Source organism: Anolis carolinensis, chromosome 3 (assembly GCF_035594765.1).
Source record: "Anolis carolinensis isolate JA03-04 chromosome 3, rAnoCar3.1.pri, whole genome shotgun sequence".
Classification (NCBI taxonomy): Eukaryota; Metazoa; Chordata; class Lepidosauria; order Squamata; family Dactyloidae; genus Anolis; species Anolis carolinensis.
In genome coordinates, this window is record NC_085843.1 from 258037344 (window position 1) to 258062919 (window position 25576).

The following is a 25576-nucleotide window of genomic DNA, read 5'->3' on the forward strand; positions in this document are numbered from 1 at the left end:
CCTCGCCTTTCCCCAACTGCGCTCGGCCCGACCGTTGTCCAATCAGCGTTCGTTGTCCAATCAGCGGTAGCCCCTCCCCTCGGGTTGGTACACGTCACCACGCTCTTGAGTTGGCGGCAGAGGAAAGAGAGAAACGTGTCCAGCCCCTCCTCCCCGCGCGACCCGGAAGAGAACGGCTCGGGTCGGGCTCAAGATGGCGCCTCCCACGCCACTCCTGGCAGGTGGGTCCAAGGCTAACGCATAGGCTTCCTTTTCACTCCTCTTTTTTCCACACAGCTGAATAAAATCCCACAGTATCTGCTTTGAACTGGGTTATATTTCAGTGTGGACTCAGATAACCCAGTTCAAAGCAGATATTGTGGAATGTTCTGCCTTGATGGTTTGGGTCAGGGGTCCCCAAACTAAGGCCCGGGGGCCGGATGCGGCCCATCAAAACCATTTATCCGGCCCCCATGGCACAAGAGCATAAGGGGGTTGGGCTAAATGACCCAAGGGGTCTCTTCTTCTCTTACAACCCTTACTATTATTATTATTAACATTAAGGCTGGGTGGCCATCTGTCAGGGGTGCTTTGCTTGTGCTTTTGGTGCACAGAGGCAGAAGGGAGTTGGACTCAATGGCCCAAGAGGTCTCTTCCAACCCTCTTTATTATTATTATTATTAACATTGAGGCTGGGTGGCCATCTGTCAGTGGTGCTTTGCTTGTGCTTTCGGTGCACAAAGGCAGAAGCGGATTGGACTCAATGGCCCAAGAGGTTTCTTCCAACACTCTTTTTTATTATTATTGCTGTTATTATTATTATTAATTGCTCGGTGGCCAACTATAGTCCGGCCTTCCAACGGTCCGAAGGATTGTGAACTGGCCCCCTGTTTAAAAAGTTTGGGGACCCCTGTTCTGGGTTATATGGCTGTGTGTTTTCTACGTGTATCCCTGTGTATTCTTGATCGTATAATTTTGTCTTCACTCCAGGACTCTTCAGGCAGTTCTTTCTAGCTTCGTGTTAATAAATTGGTAAACCTCATCCAGACAACGTGATACTTCAATGGCCCACATTAGAACCCCACATTATCTGCTTTGAGCTGGAATATATGGCAGTGTGGACTGAGGGCCTTTCCGCACAGCCATGTAACCCAGAAAACCCCACAATACCTGCTTTGAACTGGGTTATCTGAGCCCACACTGCCTCCAGTGGCCTAGAGGATAAAAGCCTTGTGACTCGAAGGTTGGGTTGCTCACCTGAAGGCTGCCAGGTTCGAATTCCACCCAGGGAGAGCGCAGATGAGCTCCCTCTATCAGCTCCAGCCCCATGCAGGGACATGAGAGAAGCCTCCCACAAGGATGGTAAAACATCAAAACATCCGGGCGTCCCCTGGGCAACGTCCTTGCAGACGGCCAATTCTCTCACTCCAGGAGCAACTCTGGTTGCTCCTGACACGAAAAAACCCCCTGCCATTTATTTATTTACTTGCTATATTTATACCCCGCCCTTCTCACCCCAAAGGGGACTCAATTATATGTACATACAGTATATTATATTATTAGCATAGCACAATATTAGTATTAGGTAAAGGTAAAGGTTTCCCCTGACGTTAAGTCCAGTCGTGTTCGACTCTGGGGGTTGGTGCTCATCTCCATTTCTAAGCTGAAGAGCCAGCGTTGTCCGTAGACACCTCCAAGGTCATGTGGCCGGCATGACTGCATGGAGCGCCATTACCTTCCTGCTGGAGCGGTACCTATTGATCTACTCACATTGGCATGTTTTCAAACTGCTAGGTTGGCAGGAACTGGAGCTAACAGCGGGCGCTCATTCCGCTCCCGGGATTTGATCCTGGGACCTTTTGGTCCACTAGTTCAGCAGCTCAGCACTTTAACACACTGTGCCACCAGGGCCCCCCAATATTAGGGTGTATATATTAGTATATTAATATATTGTACTAAACGACTATACTGTAATATTATTAGTAATATTACATGTAATATATAATAATTATTATTACAAGTATTATATAGTATATACATATCATATATTATTGTATATTATATTGTATATAATATATTATATACAATATATATTATATTATATTATTAGCATAGGATGTTACTGGAGGGAAGACCCCCAACTGATGGCACAGGAGACAAAATGGAACTGTCTTCCGGGCTCCCCCTCTTTGCTCTGACCCCAGAGCATCAGTTGATGATTGGGAGGGAGGGAGGGGGGGGGGCTCCAGCTGATGGCACAGGAGACAAGATGGATATATATCTAAGAAAAGCACGACTCTGTTACGTCAGGTCCACTGGCTGCCAATTAGCTACCGAGCACAATTCAGAATTCTGGCTTTAGCCTACAAAGCTCTAAATGGTTCTGGCCCAGCTTACTTGTCCAAACGTTTCTCCCGCTGTGACCCACCACGTAATTTAAGATCCTCAGGGGAAGCCCTGTTTTGGTCCTGCCAGCCTCACAGGTGCGGCTGGCAGGAACGAGAAGCAGGGCCTTTTCAGTGGTGGCCCCCCGCCTATGGAACACCCTCCCAAATGAAATCAGGCAGGTTCCCTCTCTCCTTTCCTTCCATAAAAGAGTTAAAACTTGGCTTTGGGACCAGGCTTTCTGACAATAGAGGCAGCATCAATTACAACATGTTTTAGGATATAAGTGACAGACCTGGCTTGAACTCGAAATGCTCCTAAATTTATATTTATATGTGTATCTATGAATGTTTTAATGTAATCTAATTTTTAAATTGAGTTGAAGTGTTATTGTAATTGTTTATATATGCGTTTTACATTGTAAGCCGCCCTGAGTCCCCTTATTGGGTGAGAAGGGCGGGGTAGAAATACTGCTCTGTCTCTCTCTCTCTCTATATATATATATATACAGTAGAGTCTTACTTTCCAACACTCACTTATCCAACGTTCTGGATTATCCACCGCATTTTTGTAGTCAAATGTTTTCAATACATCATGATATTTTGGTGCTAAATTCGTAAATACAGTAATTACTACGTAGCATTACTGCGTATTGAACTACTTTTTCTGTCAAATTTGTTATATAACATGATGTTTTGGTGCTTAATTTGTAAAATCATAACCTAATTTGATGTTTAATAGGCTTTTCCTCAATGCCTCCTTATTATCCAACATATTCGCTTATCCAACATTCTGCCGGCCCGTTTATGTTGGATAAGTGAGACTCTACTGTGTGTATATATATATATATATATATATCTCAGTTGGGATATATATATATAGTATATCCCAATTCAAAGCAGATAATGTGGGGTTTATTCAGCTGTATGGAAGGGGCCTCAGATAACCCAGTTCAAAGCAGATTATTATTACTTACTGTATTTATACACTGCTTTTTTCAACCTGTGCGGGACTCAAAGCAGTTTGCAACAGAATAATGGCAAAATTCAATGCTGTACATACATGTACGTATGTACCTATGGAAGCAAGAGCTGAACCATAAGGAAGGCGGAGCGAAGAAAAATAGACCCTTTTGAACTGTGGTGTTGGAGGAAAATTCTGAGATTGCCTTGGATTGCAAGAAGATAAAACCAGTCCATACTCCAGGAAATAATGCCCAACTGCTTACTGGAGGGAATCATAGAATCGTAGAGTTGGAAGAGAGCTCACGGGCCATCCAGTCCAACCCCCTGCAAGAAGCAGGAAAATCTAATTCAAAGCACCCCAGACAGATGGCCATCCAGCCTCTGTTTAAAAGCCTCCAATGATGGAGCCTCCTCCACACTCTGAGGCAGAGAGTTCCACTTGTATTAGAGGCAAAAATGAAGTACTTTGGCCACATAATGAAAAGACAGGAAAGCTTGGAGAGGAGAATAATGCTGGGGGAAATGGAAGGAAAAAGGAAGAGGGGCAGACAAGGGCAAGATGGATGGATGGTATCCTTGAAATGACTGGCTTGACCAACAGCTGACAGGGAGCTGTGGCATGGGCTGGTCCATGAGGTCACAAAGAGTCGGAAGCGACTGAATGCATAAACATCACACATACGTGTAAAACCAAATCATATAATCATAAAACTGTAAACATAACTATGCTGGCATAAAAACAATAAGACTATTAAACATGAGATAAAAACAACATTTAGACATTAAGAAAAAATTAAACACCTAATATGAACATTCAAATCATGGGCTGTTCTAATTGTTAATTGCATATATTCCCTACTTATTTCTTGCACTGCACTACTTTACTGGCCAAAAGCTTATTTCCACAGCTATGTCTTTGTCATCTTTTTGAAGGCCAGGAGGGAGGGTGCTTTTCTAATCTCATTGGGAGGGAGTTCCAGAGCCAAGGAGCCACCACTGAGAAGGCCCTGTCTCTCATCCCCACCCACCGCACTTGCAAGGGAGGTGGGACTGAGAGCAGGGCCTCCCCAGAAGATCTTGACTTTCGTGATGGTTCATAGAAGGAGATGTTATGGGATTTTTTCCCTTGATATTCTGGGCTATATGGCTGTGTCGAATGGTCCTTTGTTTCATGCACAACATGATTAAAAATAGTGTGTATAAAAATATCTTCAGTCCATGCTGAAATAGAAACTTTTGTGGTACAAACCTACATACATACATTGATTTGTATACACAATATATAGAAATATAGGTAGAAGTATATAGATAAACTTTATTTGGACAATTGATATTTCAGTGTACATAGCCTATGATTCATGCACAACATGATTAAAAATATTGCATATAAATTCATCTTCATGCCCAAATAGAAGCCTTTGTGGTACAAACCTACATACATACATACATACATACATACATATTTTGATTTTTACATACAGTATATAGAAATATAAATATAGATAGAAGTATATAGATACATTTAATCTTCTATCTATGTAGGAGTTTTTGTGGTACAAACCAACAAACAAATGAACAGACACACTTGGACTTTTATATCTATAGGTAGATCAATGTATCTTCAGCTCATGTGTTTAAAGCATATATGAAACAGCATAATTTTGTGCTTAGACTTGGGTCCCATCTCCAATATCTATCATGATGTATATGCAAATATTCCACAGTCTGAAGAAATCCAAGGCTACTCAGTCTCTATAGGGAGGGCATTCTAAAAGTGTTTGGGGAAGCGCCATGGACTTGCAATTATGGTTAGTACCCTTTGTATCTGTTGGGTTGATTTGTTCACACACAACGGCTTCTGCATTAATAAGATTTTTCTTGTAAGGTGGTACAAGGAATTAGGCAGAGTGGGAGAACTGTCTCTTGAGCAGAAGCAGTGGCATTGTTTTCGTACAGGATGTTCTGTCCTCAGTCTTCCCACGTCAAGTGGGAAGACACTATTGTCTGAAACCTTGGAGAGATGTATTCAATTGTAAAGTACACAACAGTAAGCCAAATAGAATAATAGGTTGTTGGTATAATTACGGCTGTGTCTCAGGAGGAAGCCATACTGTGTTTATAGAGGAGTTAATTCCAACTAAGTTTTCATGAGATGATTACTTTACAGTACAGTTCTATGTTCATGAGCTCTGCAGCCAGTCATTGTGCTCAGTCCGGCTTGTATTCAGTGTGTGTGAGGACGCACCTACACTGTAGAATGAATGCAGTTTGATATCATTTTAATTGCCATGACTCAATGCTATGAAATCATGACAGTTGTAGCACCAATGCCTTTTGGCAAAGAAGGTTAAAGGTTAACACTATAACTCCCAGGACTGAGCGGAGGCAGTTAAAGTGGTGTCAAACTGCATTTGTTTTATAGGGTAGATGCATCCTAAGCGTTTGTTCCATTCAGAACTATATTCCACTGAGTTGTATAGGATATATTGTCCACTTGATAAAGTTGCATTCCTACACTCTTTCACAGAACTGGTTGAACTACACAGGGAAGCCTTTCAAAATTTCAAAGGGGAAAACATTCCTCATAGGTGCCACCACACTAAATGCTCTACTCAGAAGAATTGCTTAGTGGATCCCAGGAGTATATTTTATTAGTAAAATGACACTCTAGATGACCTCAAGGACCATCTATAATAGAGAAGATAGTGATATTTGAGAAACTAACAAGAAATAGGTAACCAGTGCAATTCTCTCAGCAGATGTTTTAATGTACCTCTTGTAGACTGTGATGACTCATGGGCCATGTAGTCCCGTTCCTAGCACTGTTGTGACAGATGAAGAGGAAAACTTAGGTTTCCCACCGTTTCAGCCAGAATTGGAGCTTTTTCAGCCAGAATTGGAGCCCTTGCACCTGCAGGAGATTTGCCTTCCAGAAGTCTGCCAAACAAGCCTTGAGCCGAAATCTCCCCCATTTTCTCGCCGTGATTATTATAAACAACAGAAAGGCGCTCAGGAGGCGTCTCGCAGGAGCGCTAGGATTGCTGCCAGGCATTCAGCTGATTAAGCCTGCTTCCCATGGGAAACTTTAGGGAGTCATGCATCTGGACACAGAGAATGGCTTTCGGTTCTGGTTCCCCAGAGAATTGTTCTTTGGCGGGAAAACGAGACCCTATTTAGGTGTTTTGCCCACGTAGGAATCTTGCGGAGTCAATTCGTCAGCTTCGGGAGTAGGTTGTGTGTGGACTACGCTACTCCCGCGTTCAAGTCCTTTGCTCCCGTTTCCAGCCTTGCCTTGCTTCCCAGGACCTTGCCTTGCTTTCCGGACCTCGCCACGAATTTACCACGGATCCTGTTCTTGCTCCTCGTTTCTTGTTGCCTTGAATTAAGCCTAGTGTTCCAAGAATCAAGTTTACTTCCTAGCCTTGCTTAAGTTTCATGGACTAAAGGACCTTGTCATCTCCCCTCACTTTGCTTGGCAAAGTGAGTGTTTCGGTTACTGGATTACAACTTTGGACCTTAATATTTCATATTGGACATTGTTTCTTTGGACTAATTTTGACCTTTCCTGAAAGGTCTACTTCTGGACTATTTTCTACACTTGTTTTTATTAACTTTATATATTTCCACAATAAAGATATTAGATAGATTCTGGCCTCTGTGTATGGTTATTGGTGCTCTGCAGCCTGGGTCTTGACATAGACGTTCCCACTCAGAAGTCAATCTGAAGCCTCTCCACAAGCTAGTTACTAGATCAGTCTTAAGGCAGTCCATGTAGAGCACATTGTGTTGAGGTTCCACATTATCTTTGTCCAAGAACAGCTGCATCTTCTATACTACAAACTGAAGCTGATAAAAGCAGTTCAAGCCATTGATGTTACTTGGACCGCTAGTGACAAAAATGGATTCAGGAGTACCTCCAAGCTGCAAGCTTGATCCTCAAAGGGAGCACAATCCCATCCAGAACAGATAGATTTCCTGCCTGCTGGGCATGGAAACTGCTCACCCATACAGACTCTGGTTTGCCAAGATTTAGCCTCAATTTAGCGGCCCTCATCTAGGCCTTTACTGCAGCCGTGCTTTGATCCTGAAATTGCACAGCCAAGCCCAATCCAGATATAAAATTCGTATCTGTTATCAGCATGCTGAAGAGACTTTGTTCCACATCTTCTGTGACTGCTTCCACTGGCTTCTTCACTGTGGTTTTTAGGCCTTGTAACTGTAAATGTCAGTTTGAATGAATGGGAAAGCTTTTTGATTACATTGCTTTGATCAGAAACTTTTTGATTAGATTGCTTAAGTGTTAAAGGCTGTATTTTCCACCAAAAGGTTTATTCATAACTTGACTAATGGCATTTTATCATAACCAGGTCTTAATGACTATCAAAATTAAAATAAATTTCATTAGAAATTAAATTAATAAATGCTATTTTTTTCAGTGCGAGGATCTGAAGGACTCTATATGGTCAATGGGCCTCCACAGTTTACAGAGAATACATCATTTCAAAGGTATTGCAGCATTCCAATTGACTTTTAAATTCAGTGAATTACAGGAATAAAAATGGTCTCAACAGGGCTCATATTCTATAGACATGGATGTGTCTTTTTGGCTGTTAGATGAAATACTCCTGTTTTAAACCATATGGAATTGATGGAAATAAAGCTTCAGGTTTAGTTTGTCTTACTATAATATGTCTTGCTTGATAGTTAGCTTCTGTGATCTTTAATGGCATTATAATTTGTTCCACATGTGTTTTTCAATGTAAATGATCAATATATTATATTGATGTTTTTGTTCTTCTTTCTTCAGTATATTTGAATTGCAATCAAAAATCGTCCTCATTTTTTTCAGGGAGTCTGGAAAAAACAGCAAGGTTTTTGCCTTCAGCAAGGATGGATCCCTTTTTGCTTGGTGCAACGGAGAACAGTCAGTATAACACACACACACACACACACACAAAATTTGATAGTTTTGAATATAAGTAAAAAGAAAGGAAAAGTGAAAGAGAATGAAGAAAAAAAGAAGTGTGTGTGCATGCATAGGATATCAATATGTGCTAGGCACATACTCTTACAATCTTACAGTTTATCCAAACAATACATTTCCATGGGGTTGATGTCTATGAAAAACACAAGTTCTGTTTTTCAAAGAACATCTGTTAAATTTGAGGCACATATTATAATATGTATTATACATATAAATCTTTGGTGAACTCTAGATGTTTTTTGCTAGCCAATTATTCATTCAGCCAGTCAAGCAAGAGAATACTTTGTGCTTCCTTTATCAAATTAGTTATTGTTATTTTGCAAACAAAGAAATACATTTTTCCATATGATTTCCAGGGGGATGTACCCATTTTTTTTTGCTTGAAAGACAGATTTGGCATAGTTTTCACACTTGGAATCTTTTCCCAGCATAACACAGCACTCAGCAATACTTTTCTGGCAGAAACAATATCCATTTGACTTCAGTATCAGTGTTCATAGCTGAGAATTTTCTGATACTGCGTAAACATATTTGGTCAGATAATTTCACTCTTTTTAAAATGGGACTTGCATATAGGCAAATAGGAATACAGATACATCTCTTTGAATGCGATTTTCCTGCTTTTTGGCAGGGGGTTGGATTGGATGGCCCATGTTGTCTCTTCCAGTTCTATGATTCTTTCAATCTTACGTGTTCATTGTCAGAGGATATATTTGGATGGTTAGTTTTGCATCTGTTGAGATCCCCATCTTGTACACAGGAGAGTTTAGCTTCATTGAAATAATTGTATATAACTACAGGTAGTACTGCAACTTTTAAGGCTAAATGATGTAATGTTTTTAACTATTTTAACTCTGCTGTGTTTAATTCTATTTCTAGTTTATATGTTTTTAGTTTTAAATTGTACATTTTTAATTTTTAACATTGTTAGTCACTTTGAGTCTTCATTCAAGTGAGAAGAAGTGGAATAAACATATAAATAAATAATGATCAAATACATTTTACCTTGAGATTCCTGTTTTGTCTTAGTGCCTTAAAATGGATGTTATTTTGATTGTTTGCTTTTTGTTTTGAGGGGAGCTATTTGATTGATGCAATCAGTCTTTAACATCTTGGTTTGATCAGTATATCCTAAATGAAACTGTGACTGGTTTATTGTGAAAACTTCTCTCAATCACATATTAATCATTTATAGAAATTCAGAGCAGAATAGGATGCATGGGAGGTAAAGTGGCATATGAAAAAATCTTTAAATTAAAGTTAGCATAGATTTGGTTGAAATGGGACTTCTGTATGCCACCACTGCAAGCAATTGTAGTGAGATACATGAACTTTAGTGTTTGAGGGCTTAGAGCTCAATGACTGGCTCCTGTAACTATGTTTTTGAAATAGTATGTTTGTGAAATACTGAATATCATGGGAAATTCAGTTTTCTTCTTGGTGGTTCAAAATAAAGAAGGTGAACATAGCTATTAATTAACCATTCTAATCAAGTTTTGTTGAAGTGACCTCTTTTGGTTCCAGAGTAAACATTGTGAATGTCACCAACCACAATGTGCTACAATCCTTTGATCTGCCAAAGACTGTTTGCCTTGAATTCTCGCCAAAGAGCAATGTCCTAGTAACGTGGCAGCCCTATACAAGTAAGTATTTCAGATGTCTACTCTACCTTCACTGAAAACATGGATACAGCTCTAAAACAGGACTCAGTATTAGGGACAGGCAACACACAGCTTCTATGCAGCCCTTGAACCCTGTTCCAACCTCTAACGCAGGCATGGGCAAACTTCAGCGCCCCAGGTATTTCCCCTACCTCCTCTGCAATTTGTTAGGACTGTTCATGTAGGAGAACGTACTGTTACCTTTATATGTCAGTGAGCCACCATTTGAACTGCAGCAGCATGGGATGGGAGTATCCTCCAAAGCAGAAGTCCGGCATTGGCCCTAGAAGATTTTTGAAAGCTGCATATCCCTGCTGCAAGACTCCCCCCCCCCCAATAAATTCAGTTTACCTATTGCTAACCTAAAGGACAGCTCCCCAACATGAAAATGAAGAAAGTTTTATTCAGAGGTATGAAAGCAATTTATGTGCATTAGTTTTCCCCCTTTGTTTTTTCATGTGTCTCGCTGATGTGCCCCTTAGTTCTGATTTAAATTCTCAACATGGGGACATGTGCTATGTACAAGGAAGACCACAATACAGATGGAATGATTAAATCAAGGAAGTATTTACCCCAAATCTCTTTGGAAGGCCTTCATTCATAGATCATCATATGTTATAGAGCAGGACTTCTTCAATTTTTCCAACACATGACCCCTTTCCATCTAAGAAATTTGTTTGTGACTCTGGGTATATAAGTATATAAAATAATATAGGTATAAAAATCTAAAATTTATAGTAGTAAATCAGCATATTCAAGGCTTGCTAAACAGGCTTCATTTTTTCAGCATTTTACTTCAAGGTGAGAAACCTGTTAACTCTAGATTTAAAAAAAAATGAAAATAGTTGTTTATATCTGAATATATGGAATAATGGAAGCTAATTGCAATAAGTAGCTTATTTGTGTATTCACTTGTACATTTATTAAGAGGTTGAACAAAATATCTCAATGTAGTTAATAAAGAGTATATAAAAAGTACAGGACAGTAAAAGAGGCAAGACTCTGGAGACAATTGCTGCAATGTCTGTATGTTTGTTGTAGCTGCAAAAGATGGTGCTGCAGGGATACCCAACTTACAGCTTTTTGATGTGAAAACTGGAGAGTGTTTGAAGTCTTTCATCCAGAAAAAGATGCAGAACTGGTAAGTGGCTTTTAAATGAATGTATGTGTTTTTCCTAAAATGTGATTTGAAAATCTGGAACTTTTATATTCAGTTGTATATAAGCATGCACTATTTATCACATGGTAAATTCATTTTTGCTTTAATAATTGTATATTGTTATTGAACCAGAGCAAATGCCCTGTAGTGTATAAAACAGACACTAATAAATGTTTGAAAATACAATCTTCAATATCATTTTAATCACTCCATTTTTAGATCAGGTACCTTAATGTTTTTGAATATGTTTCTTAAGATTATGCTATGGTGTTGTTTTTCTGAGTTTGTAATATTACCGTTCTTTTTCTCTCACCCATCACCTTTTCTCTAAAAATTAGGTGTCCCTGCTGGTCAGATGATGAAAGTATATGTGCCAGGGGTGTTAACAATGAACTGCACTTCTTTGAAAACAACGACTTCAGTATGCAAGTCCCTTTCTCTCCTCTAAATAAGGTTTCCTGTCTGACCCCCTTTTAATAAACTATCTTGCATTTTAAGCTGCTCACATCTGTGGAACTATAGTATTTTACAACACATGCGGAAACTTTGTTCAGTAATACGAAACATGGGTTGGGCTTAGATCCACATGCAGTCATTGATACAATGGGACTTGAGGAAGCAAGTTCTGTGGATTGTTTTCCCACCTGCAGCACTTGGATGCAGGACGCATTTGTATCAAAATGAGAAGTGGACATAAGTCTGCTTCTAGCTGGACAAACAGAAGTTTATTATGATTAAAAACAATGATTCTTACAATAATGACAGAGAGGTAGATAAACAAATTGCTCCAATATCTCAGCTAAATGTATATGGAAGAGGATAATGGATAGGCTGAAAAACATTAAAGAGCACAACCTTATAAACATTTGGACAGGCTTTTACTATGTTTAATAGAACTTTTCCAGTAACTACCATAGTTTGTATAGGATGGTAGAGCTTTTACTTTCACCTGTATGTGTATGAAAAATGTTGCATGAATCTTGTGTTTGCTCCCGGTAATATAGGCAGACTTGGCCCAACGAACTGGGATTGTCACTGTATATCTTTTAAGCAGTCATTAAGAAGTGGCTGGCAAAGGTATACAACTGCTAGCATAGGCATTTGTTAGTCCTTTCGTATTTACTCAAGGCTGTATTGGATCATGCCCAACAATGTACAATATGTTTTGTTGAATTGAAAAAATATCTTGTAGCATTTTTTGAATTGAATACCATTGTGATTTTTCAGGTACAATTGTGAACAAGCTTCATTTACAGAAAGTCACTGATTTTGTGTTGTCACCCGGCAATCAGCCATCCAAGGTGCATCCTTTTAATATTTTTTTCATGTTTCCATATTGTAATCTTTTTAATATAATCACTTTACTTCTGTCTACATAATCCTTTTGAGAACTGTATTCTGAAATGGGCAAAATGTTATTAATACAGGTTGCTGTGTATGTTCCTGGAAGCAAGGGGGCCCCATCATTCGTAAGACTCTACGAATACCCTAAATTTGAAGGCCCACAATCCATGTTGGCCAACAAGAGTTTCTTTAAAGCTGATAAGGCAACAATGCTATGGAATAGTAAAGGTACATCAATTTTCACATTTTCTCTTTATATTTCTAAAACTGTGGATATAAGAATTCTCTGTGATTAGCTGAATTGTTAATGTAAAAACTATGACCCACATCTTTGCGTAAACCCTTTCAGAGTAGTAGGCCACAGGATTTAACACCAAGCTGATAGCAAGAAAAGCAAAAAAGAATGATAAGGTAAAACATAATAATTAAAAATAGTATAACTTTAGAAATGTCCTAACTGTTACAGGCCAACATAAATAGTGAGTTTTGGAAACCTGGTTGAAGGCTTATAATGACGGCGTCTGAGGGACATCGGTTTTCAGTAAAGATTCATGAAAATGGAGAAGGCATTAGAAATAATAGCTTCTTTGTTCACAGCTTAAATATTTTTGTTGTTGTATATATGCAAGTCTTTTTTGACTTATGGCAACCTTAAGGAAGACTGTATCATGGGTTTATTGACAAGATTTGTACAGATGCAGCTTGCTTTTGCCTTTCTCTAAGGCTGAAAGAATGTGACATGCCCAAGGTCACCTAGTGGGTTTCCATAGCCTAGTTGAACCAAAGTTGTCCAGTGCTCAAACCACTACACCACGCTGGGTTTTGAGAGGGATTTTGAATGAGTACAGTGGCGTTTATTTCTGATCTACTGTGCATAGGATTAGATTTCCAGGGAAGGGGAGTGTCAAAAATTTGCATATCTCCCATTTTAGTGGGGCTTGCAGAAAGAAGTTTAGATATATCATGCCTTCTCTTCTTCTCTGTTTCTAGAAACATTGGCCTGATATTTTCAGAATGCACTCCAAAATGTTACAACTAATAAATGAATATAGCTCACCATAGAAGTAATTTCTTTTCTAGGGGTGCAGTCTGTCTGAACATCTTGCCAATATATAATGACACCTTTTATAATCCTGTAATAAACATAGAAAGCACAGGTAGAGTCCATCCAAGATTATTCGCAGGTAGTATCCATGCAGGGTGATTCGTTGCCTCCTTTCTTTGTTGCTTTAAAGTAATCTCAGGCTTTACATTGGAATTCCTAGTGCTCCAAGCAAGTTTGTAGAAGATGCAGCAGCAGAGCAACCACATGCTATTCATCTTTTGGGTGTATACATATCTATGTTGCTCATATAGCCTGGGCTGTGGCGCAGGCTGATAAAGCAGTCAGCTGCAACAAATCACTCTGACCAAGAGGTCATGAGTTCGAGGCCAGCTCGGAGCTGCGTTTGTCTCTGTCTTTGTTCTATGTTAAGGCATTGAATGTTTGCCTTATATGTGTGATGTGATCTGCCCTGAGTCCCCTTTGGGGTGAGAAGGGCGGAATATAAATACTGTAAATAAATAAATAAATAAATAAAATATGTCCAAATTAACAAATCATCATGTGACAGCTGATTTAATAGTATGGCAGATACATTTGCATTGTAACGTAATGCTTTAAACCAAGTTGTTGTGGTCATCATAGATGTTTGTTGTACTGCAATTCCTAACACCTCTTATTTACTGTACTGGCTTGGGCTGATGAGTGTTGCAGTACAACAGCAAATAAAGAACTATTCATTTCCTACTCTTCTTTTGTGGGAGATAAGACTGTGAACCAATTGGTAAAGCCATGAAAGAATAAAGATACTAATTCTTCAGTTTTTAAAATGACTAACGAAGAAGTATATAAAACAGAAAGATCCTGCTGAATCACAGTGGTCCATATAGTCTATCTACTTGGTTCCCATAGCGATTAGTTCTGGGCCTCTGAACCTTGAACAGATTGTAGGCAAGAAGCCTTAGGATGGGGAAATTGTGGCCTTACCAATGTTGTTGGGCTTCAATTTCCATCAGCCTTATTCAGTCTGATTTTTCTGGCTATATGCTGTGCCTGAACCCAAGTGTTTGCATATAGTAATGAATTGCAGTTTCTTTTTGTAGAAGCTTAACTGCAGCTACTATTGGTTTCTTTTTTTAAATGTTTGTGTTTCTTTTGAACATCTGAGTAGCCACTGCAGTGCTTGTGGTAGCTAGTACTGAAGTTGATAAAACAGGAGCATCCTATTATGGAGAACAAACCCTGCACTACATTGCAACAAATGGGGAAAGTGCTGTTGTACAACTGCGTAAGTATTTTTCATAGTTAAACTAGAATTTTGATAAGATGCAGAAAAGAAATCCTTTTTAAGATATGCTAAATATTATTATTATTTGTGAACAAACATCAATCTGTTATGTTCCCAAACTGGATTGATTAAATTTCTGTGGAGTTCTGGCTGACAATTTGATTAATTGAAGTGAACTTGAACCAAATGCTGACATCGTGGAGAAGACATGCAGGAAGGACTATCTAATCCAAATAAGGATCGCCTTCCTCAAATCTTAAAGTGGGAAAAGAAACTGGTTGAAATTAGGGTTGTTTTATCAGTTTTTAAAATGTCTCCCTCCCCCAAATTGTTTAATTCCTTTTTATGGATTTGTTTTACTAAATGTCACTAAATTGTATACATTGCAGAACTTGAATTCATTAGCCATCTCGAATATACAATAGCTTCTATGTGAAATGTAATTGAGAAAAGGCTTGTAAGACAAAATGTCTGGCCAGGCTGTAAGATTTTCAGGTGTCCTGAATGTGTGTGTGTGTTTTTTTTAAGTTGCCTCAGTAAATGTGACCACATTTTTCTTCTAATGACACTTTGTCATGTTAATGAATTAGCTAGATGAAAAAAGACACACATCTCCTTTAGTTATTTTTCAAGGAAATGTTCCAGCCACTTAACAGGCCAGTGTTTTCCTTTTTATGCCTTAATTTGCTGGCAAGCTGGTGTTGCTGAATATCGGCCTGCGAGATGTGATTAATTTCTGTTGTGGCAAAATATTTACATTTATGTAGGCTTGCACCACTTGTGCCCTCGTGCAACCCATCAGGTATACACTGTGATCTCAGATTTTCAACATTCAGTCCACAAATGCATGTTGTTGTTTGGGATGGGAGTGAACTTGATAGCGAAAAATAAGTAGCAACACCAGGAGCTTATTAAATCCTTGCCAAGCAGCCATATGTAGCTAGAGGACAAGATTCATCTGAGTCTATAATTGGTCTAAAATGTTTTGTTAAGAAGTACCTCTTACTATAAATCAGTGTTGCTTGTGATTGTGCTGCAGAATCATATCTCATGTTCATTATCTCCAGAAAAATGTAGATAATAATTTTATTAATGATTTGTTTTCTTTTCTTCTAGCGAAAAATGGTCCTATTTATGATGTAGCCTGGAATCCCAATGCCACAGAGTTCTGTGTTGTTTATGGTTTTATGCCTGCCAAAGCTACTATCTTCAATTTGAAATGTGATTCTGTTTTTGACTTTGGGACTGGCCCACACAATGCTGCTTACTACAGCCCCCAAGGGCATATCTTAGTATTAGCTGGATTTGGGAATCTTAATGGACAACTGGATGTGTGGGATGTTAAAAACTACAAATTGATTGCCAAGCCACAGGCCCCCGATTCAACTTATTTTGCATGGTGCCCTGATGGGGAACACATTGTAACTGCAACATGTGCCCCCAGGCTTCGAGTTGGGAATGGGTACAAGATCTGGCATTACTCTGGTTCTGTACTATATAAATATGAAGTTGAGCAAAACACAGAACTTTGGCAAGTTGCCTGGCAACCCTTTTTGAATGGAGTATTTCCAGCAAAGCCAATAAAATATCATGCTGTTCCGAGCAAAGTATCGAATGATGAACCAAAGCCAGGCCAAGCTTATAGGCCTCCTGCTCTGAGAAACAAGCCAGTAACTAGTTCTAAACTTGTAAGTAACAAGTTATTTCTATTGTAAAATGTGTTGCTACAAAATATGTTCTTTGTTCTGGACATGGTGACATAGTAATTCTAAATTCAACTCTCTGTTGTTCTATATAAGCACAGGATAAGCACTAGCATAGAGCCCCTTAACAATGGGGCTCTATGAGTGCAACCCTATCTCTTAGATGGGATCCCATTCTCCCCTAAACAAATAACAAGTACACTTTTGTGTAAAAAAAAAAAAAAAATTAAATATACACATAATGGCTGGAGTCCTGTTGGTTATTCTCAGTTAGAGTAGATTTATTGAATAAGTTGTTCAGTATTAATTCAGTAGGTAAATAAATTTCATTTATTCAAGATGTCTACTATAACTTGAGTAATAATAGGATTGAGGCCAATACAGACAGTCCCCAAGTTACAAACACCAGACTGACAAGTGACTCACAGTTAAGAACGAGTGTGAGACAATAGGAAGAGAAAGAAATCTACCCTTAAGAAGGGAAATTTACCCCTGAAAGAGCTATCATGGAGAAAAGGTGTCAACTTAAGAACAAACCTACAGAACCTATCTTGTTCGTAACTTGGGGACTGCCTGTATAGGCGATGTATATATCGCATCAGTTTGCAAATATGTTTTCCCCTGTTACAGCAAGGTGTGTGCATATATATAAATGACTACAAAGCAGGAAAGAATGGGAACAGAGACAAATGTTTTTACATGTCCAGATGTGGATATATTGGATCGACCCACTGAAATAAATGACATTTAGTTTTGTATGACCTCCTTTAAGTACTCCTAATAGCTATGGGTCTGTTCTAAATACATCCTTGCCTGAATTCAACCTTAGATTTCTTTCAACCAGATGGAATGATTGCATGTGGTATTAGAAATGAAGCAGATGGAAAATATGTTATTGCACATTTTAGTGGATAAAGATACTCAACTTATACTTCCAGTCCTAATCCTTTAACATAGAATTTGTATTTCAATACAGTCAGTCCTTATTATCCATAGATTATGTATCCAAGAATTCAACCAGCCATAGTTTGAAAAAAAAATCTAAAGTCCAAAGGGCAAACTTGATTTTACCATTTTATGTTAGGGATACAATTTTACAATGCAATTCTATATACCTTATAGGACTTAACAGATTTTGGTATTCACAGGGGTTTTCCTGGAAACAAATCCCTGGATACCAAGGGCCCACTGTAATACATCCAAAGTTGACATGTTAACATGACCTTACTTCTATGGAAATGGCACCTCTAACTTGCAATTTGTACCAGTTTTTTGGATAAGCTAAGCTAGAAACCCTAATACAAAAACCTGCTGACACTGTAGGAGAGTTTGTTAACACATCTCAAATATAAAGTTTTTCTACTTTCTACATAACATTGTGGGTAGACTATTCCATGATTAAGTAAGTTGCTTATTGCACTGTGGAGAATTATATGCTTGCAAGAGATCCCATTTGCACAAGCAGATTCTGGTAATGAACTCTCTTTCCCATGCAGATTAACCATTAATTCCTTGGGGCTTATTTCTAAACAGCTGTGAACCTACTTATACACAGTAACTAAAAGTATTATACAGGATCAGTGCTGTTCACTGTGAAATTGCCAAAGGATGCGTAAAATGTTTAATAAGGCACTGACAGAATCAGCTGCACTTTGAGAGACTTAAAAAAACCCTAGATCTTAAAACTTCTCAAAGGCAAGTTGTTTGGACCATGCCTCTAAATCTGGATATGTACAGAGATCATCGTATTTCCTCCTAAGACTGGTTTTATGGAGTAAAATCCAACTATGTACAAGCTGACTCGTTATCTGCAGTGAGGTCTTCCTTTTCCTCTCGTCTCCATATTTCTTCATATTTTCCTACAAAATGGGTCTTGATGTTCTGTAGCCTCTCTGAATTTTTCTTCCTTACTTCCATAATAAATGCCAATGTTTTCCCGTTTTGGGGTTCATACAAGAGATGAGATATTAGTCCAGGGAGGTAGTCACCCAATTATGGATTGGAGATAACCAGTATTACAGCTGTACTATTACAGGCTATTTGGCCGACCGCATCCCCTTGTACGAACCTGCCTGGGCCCTGAGATCTTCAGGAGAGGCCTTTCTCTCGGCCCCACCTCCATCTCAAGCTCAATTAGTGGGAACGAGAGAGGGGGCCTTCTCAGTGGTTTCCCCTCAACTCTGGAACTCCCTGCTCAGGGAAGCCAGAATGGCCCCTTCCCTATTGTACTTTAGGTTAAAACCTTTTTATTCAGGCAGGCTTTTTACAAAGAAGTTTTTTTTAAGATTGTCAGTGGCTGCTGTGATATTATATGCTTTTAATGATGTTTGATACTGTCTTAATACTTGTATATTTGTATATTTTAAGGTGTATTGCAATACTTTTAGTTGTGAGCCTCCGTATGGAGTCTCCGTATGAGTCTCCGTATGGAGAGAAAAAGCAGGATATAAACAAACATAATAATACTACTGTTGTTTTGTAGAACCATTTATATTTCAATTTCCTTTTGTGTTCCTTTTGCCCCTGCATTAGTACCAGATCTGTGAGGCCAACTTTTCGTGTTTTTGTTTGGCTTTGCTTTAAGAGAATAACATTTGAGACTGCTTCATTTAAAGGAATATTTACTTCTCACATACTGTTAGTAATTTGTTCTCACTAACTGATTAAACACAGTTAATGAGATTCATTAAGAAAGATGACTAATGCAGTTCAGTCTGCCCAGTTGTTTCAGGTATCAGAATTAGTTGTGTGGACAGGAAATGTTAAAAAATTACTTGGTTATTGTGCTAAAGATGAGTGTCTACGAAGCAAGTAGAATACCAAATACTTTATTTCTATAAAATAATTTAAATGTTGTACTGTATGGGAGGGAAGCCTTTTTATGGTTTTTTTTAAAACATACTTCAAAATTTATTACACCAGTGTGGTGTAGTGATTTGAGTGTTGGACTAGGACTTTGAGACAACAGGGTTTGAATCCTCACTCAACCAGGCCAACCGTCTTGGGACACTCTCTTAACCTCAGAGAAAGGTGATAGCAAACTCTATTGAACCAATCTTGCCAATAACATGTCATGATATGGTCACAATAGGTAAGAAATGATTTGAAGGCAAACAGTAATGACGTTAGCATTATGGCTAAGGATTGTATGCTTTAAATTAATTTTAATAGCTGAGATATAAAAGTAATTTTAGAAAAAATACAGTAGTCAATATGGAATAGTCAACTCCTGAGAAATAAAGTGTTTCCCACCCGCCCCAATGCCTTTATTGGTATGGGGTGTTTATATTTATGCCATTTTTATACAGATGGGCTTTTTTGTAGTCAATGCAATTAAACTTGATAGTTGACAGTATCACAGTCAATGGGAATAATACATTAATAATCCCATGTGATAAATATACACATGTGTACTATACCAGTTTCACATAATTTTGATATGGAAGTCTAAGTAGTTTAATTTGTTACATGCTCCTAAGGTGAGGAAAGAAAACAAGCCCTCTTACATTCGTTTCTAGAAGTGAATATGCAGGTTTTTCAGGAAATCTTCAGATATTAATATATTCTTGATATTAAGTATTAATATGCTCTTCAAGTTGTTTTTTTTAACATCTGGTATTTGCTTTTTCTTTCTCCACCCACACTTCCTCTTAGCATGAGGATGAACCACCACAGAACATGAGGTCACAGTCAAAAAGTGATGATAAGCCGTTATCTAAAACAGCACTCAAAAATCAAAGGAAGCACGAGGCAAAGAAAGTTGCTAAACAGGTATGGCTAAAGTTTTAATTCTCTTGCGCATGATGTTTTGTTCACATTTTGTGAACTTGTTTACTATATGCTACTGTGCTTTTCTGCGTGGAACATAATATGTCGTCTTATTAATAATCAGAATTAAGAGGATCTAAAGAAGTATTGTTTTAAAAAGATTGCATTATTAACAAAAATGCTCAACAGATAATCCCAAATCTATTTTTCTACTTGATTATATATTTGTTGTTCAAAGGAGGCCAGGGCCGAAGGGAACCAGGAAAGTGCTCCAGCCCCAGCCATGCAGACTGTATTGCACAATATACCACCCGCTGTAACATCGGGAGATCCTGAAGTGGATAAGAAGATAAAGAATCTGAGGAAGGTGGGGGAAATCCTTGCACTGAAGAAATTTACATAAAAAATTTTCCAGCCACAAAACTGTAATTCTTGCCATCATCTTGTTGATGACAGATGAGGGATTTCAGATTTGTTCTCTTAATTTTACTTTTTTTAATAATACCTTCCCTGTATTGTGAAGCTAATAAGGGAGCATTAGGAAGGTAATACATCTCTAGTCAGTTGAACTCTTCCAGCTTCTTCCCACAAATATGGTGGCTGTGAGTGAATAGTGTCCCAAGAAGCTTTGGCAGCCTTCTGTCTGCCCTTAAGAGTTTGTTGACAAGTATAGTGTCACCATTAAGAGTTCCTAAAGAAGTTTCACATGACCAGAATCTAGGAACACTATTTCCTTTGACTACAACTTAATGAATCGCTGAGAGGCTGAAAGACTACTTTTGACTTTTTTACTAATTTATTTTTTTTAAAATCAGAAAGGAGAAGCAGAGGATGTTTGAACAGAACAGGAATGTATACATGTGATTATCTCATACCTGTTGGTCTTTTCCCAGTCAGAATACACTCAGCTGCTTTTCTTCCCATAGAAAAGAAAGACAGGGTGTGACAACAACTCGAAGGCATTTTTGTTTGGGAAACCAAACTTAGCAGTGAAATAGTCTAATCTCTAGTCCTCTAAGTCAGGCTAAGTTTCATTTGTACAGTTGCCCTTTTCAGATGAAACCTGTTCTCATCTCTCATGTATATATGTGTATCTTGTTAGAAGCTTCTCTAATTGTACAAAATTATCTGTGTCTGTCAGGTACTGACCATGGAGCCATGTATGTAACAGTTATATACCTGCTGTTGCTATCATGGAATGTCTGCTGTCACTCTCCCACTTCAGGAAAGAAGGTAGTCATCAGGGGATCCAATAGTCTAATGCAGAGCTCCAGGTTCCTAGCCCTGCTCGAATGGCATGGCTTGCCTGATTGTAGATCTAAGCTTGAGTTTCAGATTTTTTTTTTTTTAGTATGCTGACTCTACATTTTTTCTAAACGTAAAGTAAGTCATAAGAGTTGTAGTGGTTTGAGTGTTGGGCTAGGTTTCTAGATTATGTTAAAAATACTGCTCAGCCTTGGAAACCCATCTCAGTGAAAGGCGATGTCAAACCTCTTCTAAATAAAGCCCCCCCCCCCCACACACACACACACACACCTACCTGTATTAGGATCTCAATAAGTCAGAATTGACTTGAAGGCACATATTAAGTTCAGGATGAGTGTAGGGGCATCATTGTACTCAAGGAGTCCTTAGAGAGCTGTAAAAATCATTAGATACACTGTTTTTCTCTTTCCTCCTCACCCATATACTGTTTTATAAATTCTGATGTCTTCCCATTTATCTTAAACATGCTTTTTTGTCTGCAGAAGCTAAAAGCAATTGAACAGCTGAAAGATCAAGCTGCTACAGGCAAACAACTAGAGAAAAACCAGGTATTCTTATCGTATTTCTGTATGTTATTAATACATATGACTTCTAAAGCATAGAAACTACTGTTTTGTTACTGAAACAGTTTGCCAGAATATGACACCTTTTCCCTTTTGATTAAAAGTTCAAAAACTATTTCACTATAGAGCTCTTCAAATGATGGTATTCTTCTGAATGCAAGAAAAAGCCTGCTAGAACTGACCAAACTCAATTTTGTCTAGAAGCTGGTAGTCTTTTGCTCCAGTGGGATGTATGTAACAAAGAGTGGCTGGTCAGATACAAAGTTTGTAACAGTTACTATTTTGGACTACGACTTCCAGAATTCCCTGGCTAACATGACCCCTAATCAGGGCTGCATGCTGATAGTGGGTAGGACTTGGGATTCCATGTTCTCAAATAAACACATCATTACCTGTCACTACAACCTCTGCCAATGAATCTCATAAATGTACTTATTGACGGGATGGGGGGGGGGAGTCCTCGCTTTGATCTGCTGTGTCTCTATGACCCATCAATTCCATTGGGTGTCCCCAGTGCCAGTATTACTTGAGAGGAAGCTGAATGTTCTCTAACCACTTTCTCTAAAATATGCCTAATTTTATAAACATCTATTGTTGTCTGTCCTTGCTGTCTGTTAAAGTTGTTCTTTCACTGCTAGTTGTAGCAAAGCTTCTCATGTTAAAGTAAGGGAATTGGTTGGAGGAAAATCAAGATAAAACTGGTAAAATTTTAAGTCTATACAGTTCGGTTAGAGTGTACTGTATTCACATACATGACTTATTTTTCCATTGTGCATCTTACATAAAATCATATGTTCCCCTTTGTTTATGTTCCAGCTGGAGAAGATTCAAAAAGAGGCTGCCCTTTTAAAGGAGCTTGAAAATCTGGAACTGGGACTCTAGAACTACAGAAGAATTGCAGTTTTGTTCTACAGAATCACTGAATAGTAAATGACTTCAGAATGTTCATTTTTAAATGCATACAGCACAGATGCTTTTTATTATTTCCCCTTAATATCTAAATAATTGCAGAATTTAACAAGAAATGTAATTTAGAACCAGGCAAACCATTTACTGTGTTTCAAAACACATTGATGAATTCCTAATAAAGTACAAGGGGTCTTCTTACTTTTTTGGACAAGAACTCTTGTTTCATCTGTAGATAAGAACCTTATGCAACAATAAGATGCAGATTGTAATAAAAGAGAATTTGTCGTTAATTAAAGACTTTGGTTTTCTTTTAAGGTCTTAAGATCTTATACATTTCTAAAACACCACCAAAATAAGCCTGTTAAACATCTGTTTTAGCTAGCTTCCTTTTTAAAAAAATAGGTTTAGGCTAAATTTTCCTAGAAATGAATGGGTTTTTATTATCTTGCTATGAACAAGAATTAAAGAAAATAAGAAAATGAATTACATGTAAAGGAAAAGGAATGAACCTGATTATTCTGCAAGTGTTCTCACCAGTTCCTTTGTAAAGATAGAGGAAATAATTATGCATGTATCATACCTTATATGATCTTGGAAGCTAAACAGGGTCAGCCTTGGTTAGTACTTGGATGAGAGACTACTAAGGAATATCAAGTGCTATAGGCTATATTTCAGAGGGAGGCAATGGCAAGTAACCACTGTATATTCCTTACCTAAGAAAAACCTATGATATTTATGGGACTACAATGAGGAGGAGACTTAAAGTCACATGCACAAATGGTTCAGGCATACAGAACATATGGCTCTCTAGATCAGAGATGTCAAACTCATTTTCATCGAGGACCACGTCAGCCTTACAGTTGCCTTTTAAGGGCCATTGAATCCATGGTCAGAGAATCAGGATACAGAGGAACAACTATATTTTTTTACATAGTGATTGGTGCTCTTTAGCTTTTACCTAGTTTGGGTCCCCAGATGTGATTGAATGACAACTTCCATCACTGCCATGAGGACTGGGGATAATGGGAATTGCAACTCAAAAGCACTTGTTGCTCAGAAGTTGGGGAAAGGTTAACAGAAAATTTCAAGTCAGATGTAATATCCAGAAGCATTGTGTAGAAATCCAAACCCCACTCTCCTGACTAAAAATAGCAAACCACAGCCTTCCAGATGTTACTGTATCACAACTCCCATCAACTCTACTCATGATGTCTAATAATGAATTCAGGAGTTGTAATTCAGCATCTGGAGGGCTACATAAAATTACATGGCAAGCCAGATTCAGACTGTGAGCCTTAAGTTTGACCCTTTCACTCTAAATATTGTCAGCTTGCAATTCTTATTCTACCTGGACTGGCTACAGCTGCTGCAGGCTGCAACCAGACAACTTATAGAGAGCCTTATCTTCCTGCCTTGTGCTGTGGTTTATGGTATACTATGTGATATAATTTACTATTGATATCTCAATAAAATCTTATGGACTGAGTCTTATTGCACTACTTCAGAAAACTTTGTGAGTTGTGACTGCTTTCTTTCATTGCCTAGACCAGTGCTTCCCAACTTTGGTCTCCCAGATGTTTTGGAATTCAGCTCCCAGAATGCCCGACTGTTGGCCAAGATGTCTGAGGTCTCTGGGAACTGAAATCCCAAACACCTGAGGACCAAAGGTTGGAACCACTGGTCTGGACCCATCAAAAGATGATGTATTAACACACTTTTATTCCTGTCTCTCCAGCAGCATCACAGCTACCCTATGTTTTTACCAGGCCTCTTCAGCCTGCACCCGCAAATTGTTGGTTTTTTTTTTTAATGAAACCAAAATTGGGTGCAAAACAGTAGTTCAGGGAAGGCATAACTAATAGAATTAAGGAACAGGGTGTCTTGAAGCACTTGACTCAGACTAAGAATATTTTTGCTTCCAGTACCTTGTAAAAAATCTACCTCAGAGTTTATTCCAAATGAATAATGAGCTAGCTACCTTTAAATAAAGGTAGCTAGCTCATTAAACATTGCTGCTATTTAAATAGTGGGAAATTAGAAGGCCTTAGAGATCTACAAATCTCCCAGAAATCCACCAGTAGATCTTGACATACTTCCCCTCCAATAAACAACTTAGGGCATCTTTTAAAAAATGGAATATATGTGTTTGTTTGATATTTGGCTTAGCGAAAACAATACTTTAAAAATATAAAATACTTTCTCAATAAATTCAACACCTGCCTTCTTTAATCAAAACTGAAGATGGCAAAAAGCATTGTTTAGAAATAATGTTAGGAGCATTCTCATTCTGTGCCTAATAAAAGTGCAGCTGGAAAAAAATTTCAAGGTAGTTGAGATATTTTATTTATTTTATTTTATCCCGCATTTCTCCTGATATAGAGACTCAAGGTTTGAGATATAGACTTGACCTATGATCTATCCACACAGGGCTGAAAACTCAGATGAAAGTGGGATAAAAGAGGGAGTGGCTACAAAATGCACACCCATAATGTGCACTTGATTGTGGTACAGCATAGAAACATGATTTTTAAAAGTTTGAATAAAATCCAATACCAGGCAA

The 25576-nt window shown here is 38.3% G+C and overlaps 1 protein-coding gene across 1 annotated transcript; it reads left to right on the forward strand.

The window, feature by feature from the left end:
* Positions 1–73: 73 nt before the first annotated feature.
* On the forward strand, positions 74–24502 carry eif2a (eukaryotic translation initiation factor 2A). Its single transcript, XM_003218185.4, has 14 exons — positions 74–221; positions 7766–7835; positions 8179–8253; positions 9838–9956; positions 11016–11115; positions 11472–11554; positions 12361–12434; positions 12561–12705; positions 14691–14807; positions 15924–16495; positions 20165–20281; positions 20517–20645; positions 22027–22092; positions 22924–24502. The coding sequence occupies exons 1-14, from the start codon at positions 194–196 to the stop codon at positions 22987–22989; spliced, it is 1761 nt and encodes a 586-aa protein (XP_003218233.2). The 5' UTR covers positions 74–193; the 3' UTR covers positions 22990–24502.
* The last annotated feature ends 1074 nt before the right edge of the window (positions 24503–25576 follow it).

Excerpts from the sequence above, each read along its gene's own strand:
- eif2a (XM_003218185.4), top strand. The coding sequence starts at position 194 with ATGGCGCCTCCCACGCCACTCCTGGCAG. Across the intron at positions 7,836-8,178 it reads GAGAATACATCATTTCAAAG|GGAGTCTGGAAAAAACAGCA; the intron begins GTATTGCAGCAT and ends CATTTTTTTCAG. Across the intron at positions 12,706-14,690 it reads AATGCTATGGAATAGTAAAG|CCACTGCAGTGCTTGTGGTA; the intron begins GTACATCAATTT and ends ACATCTGAGTAG.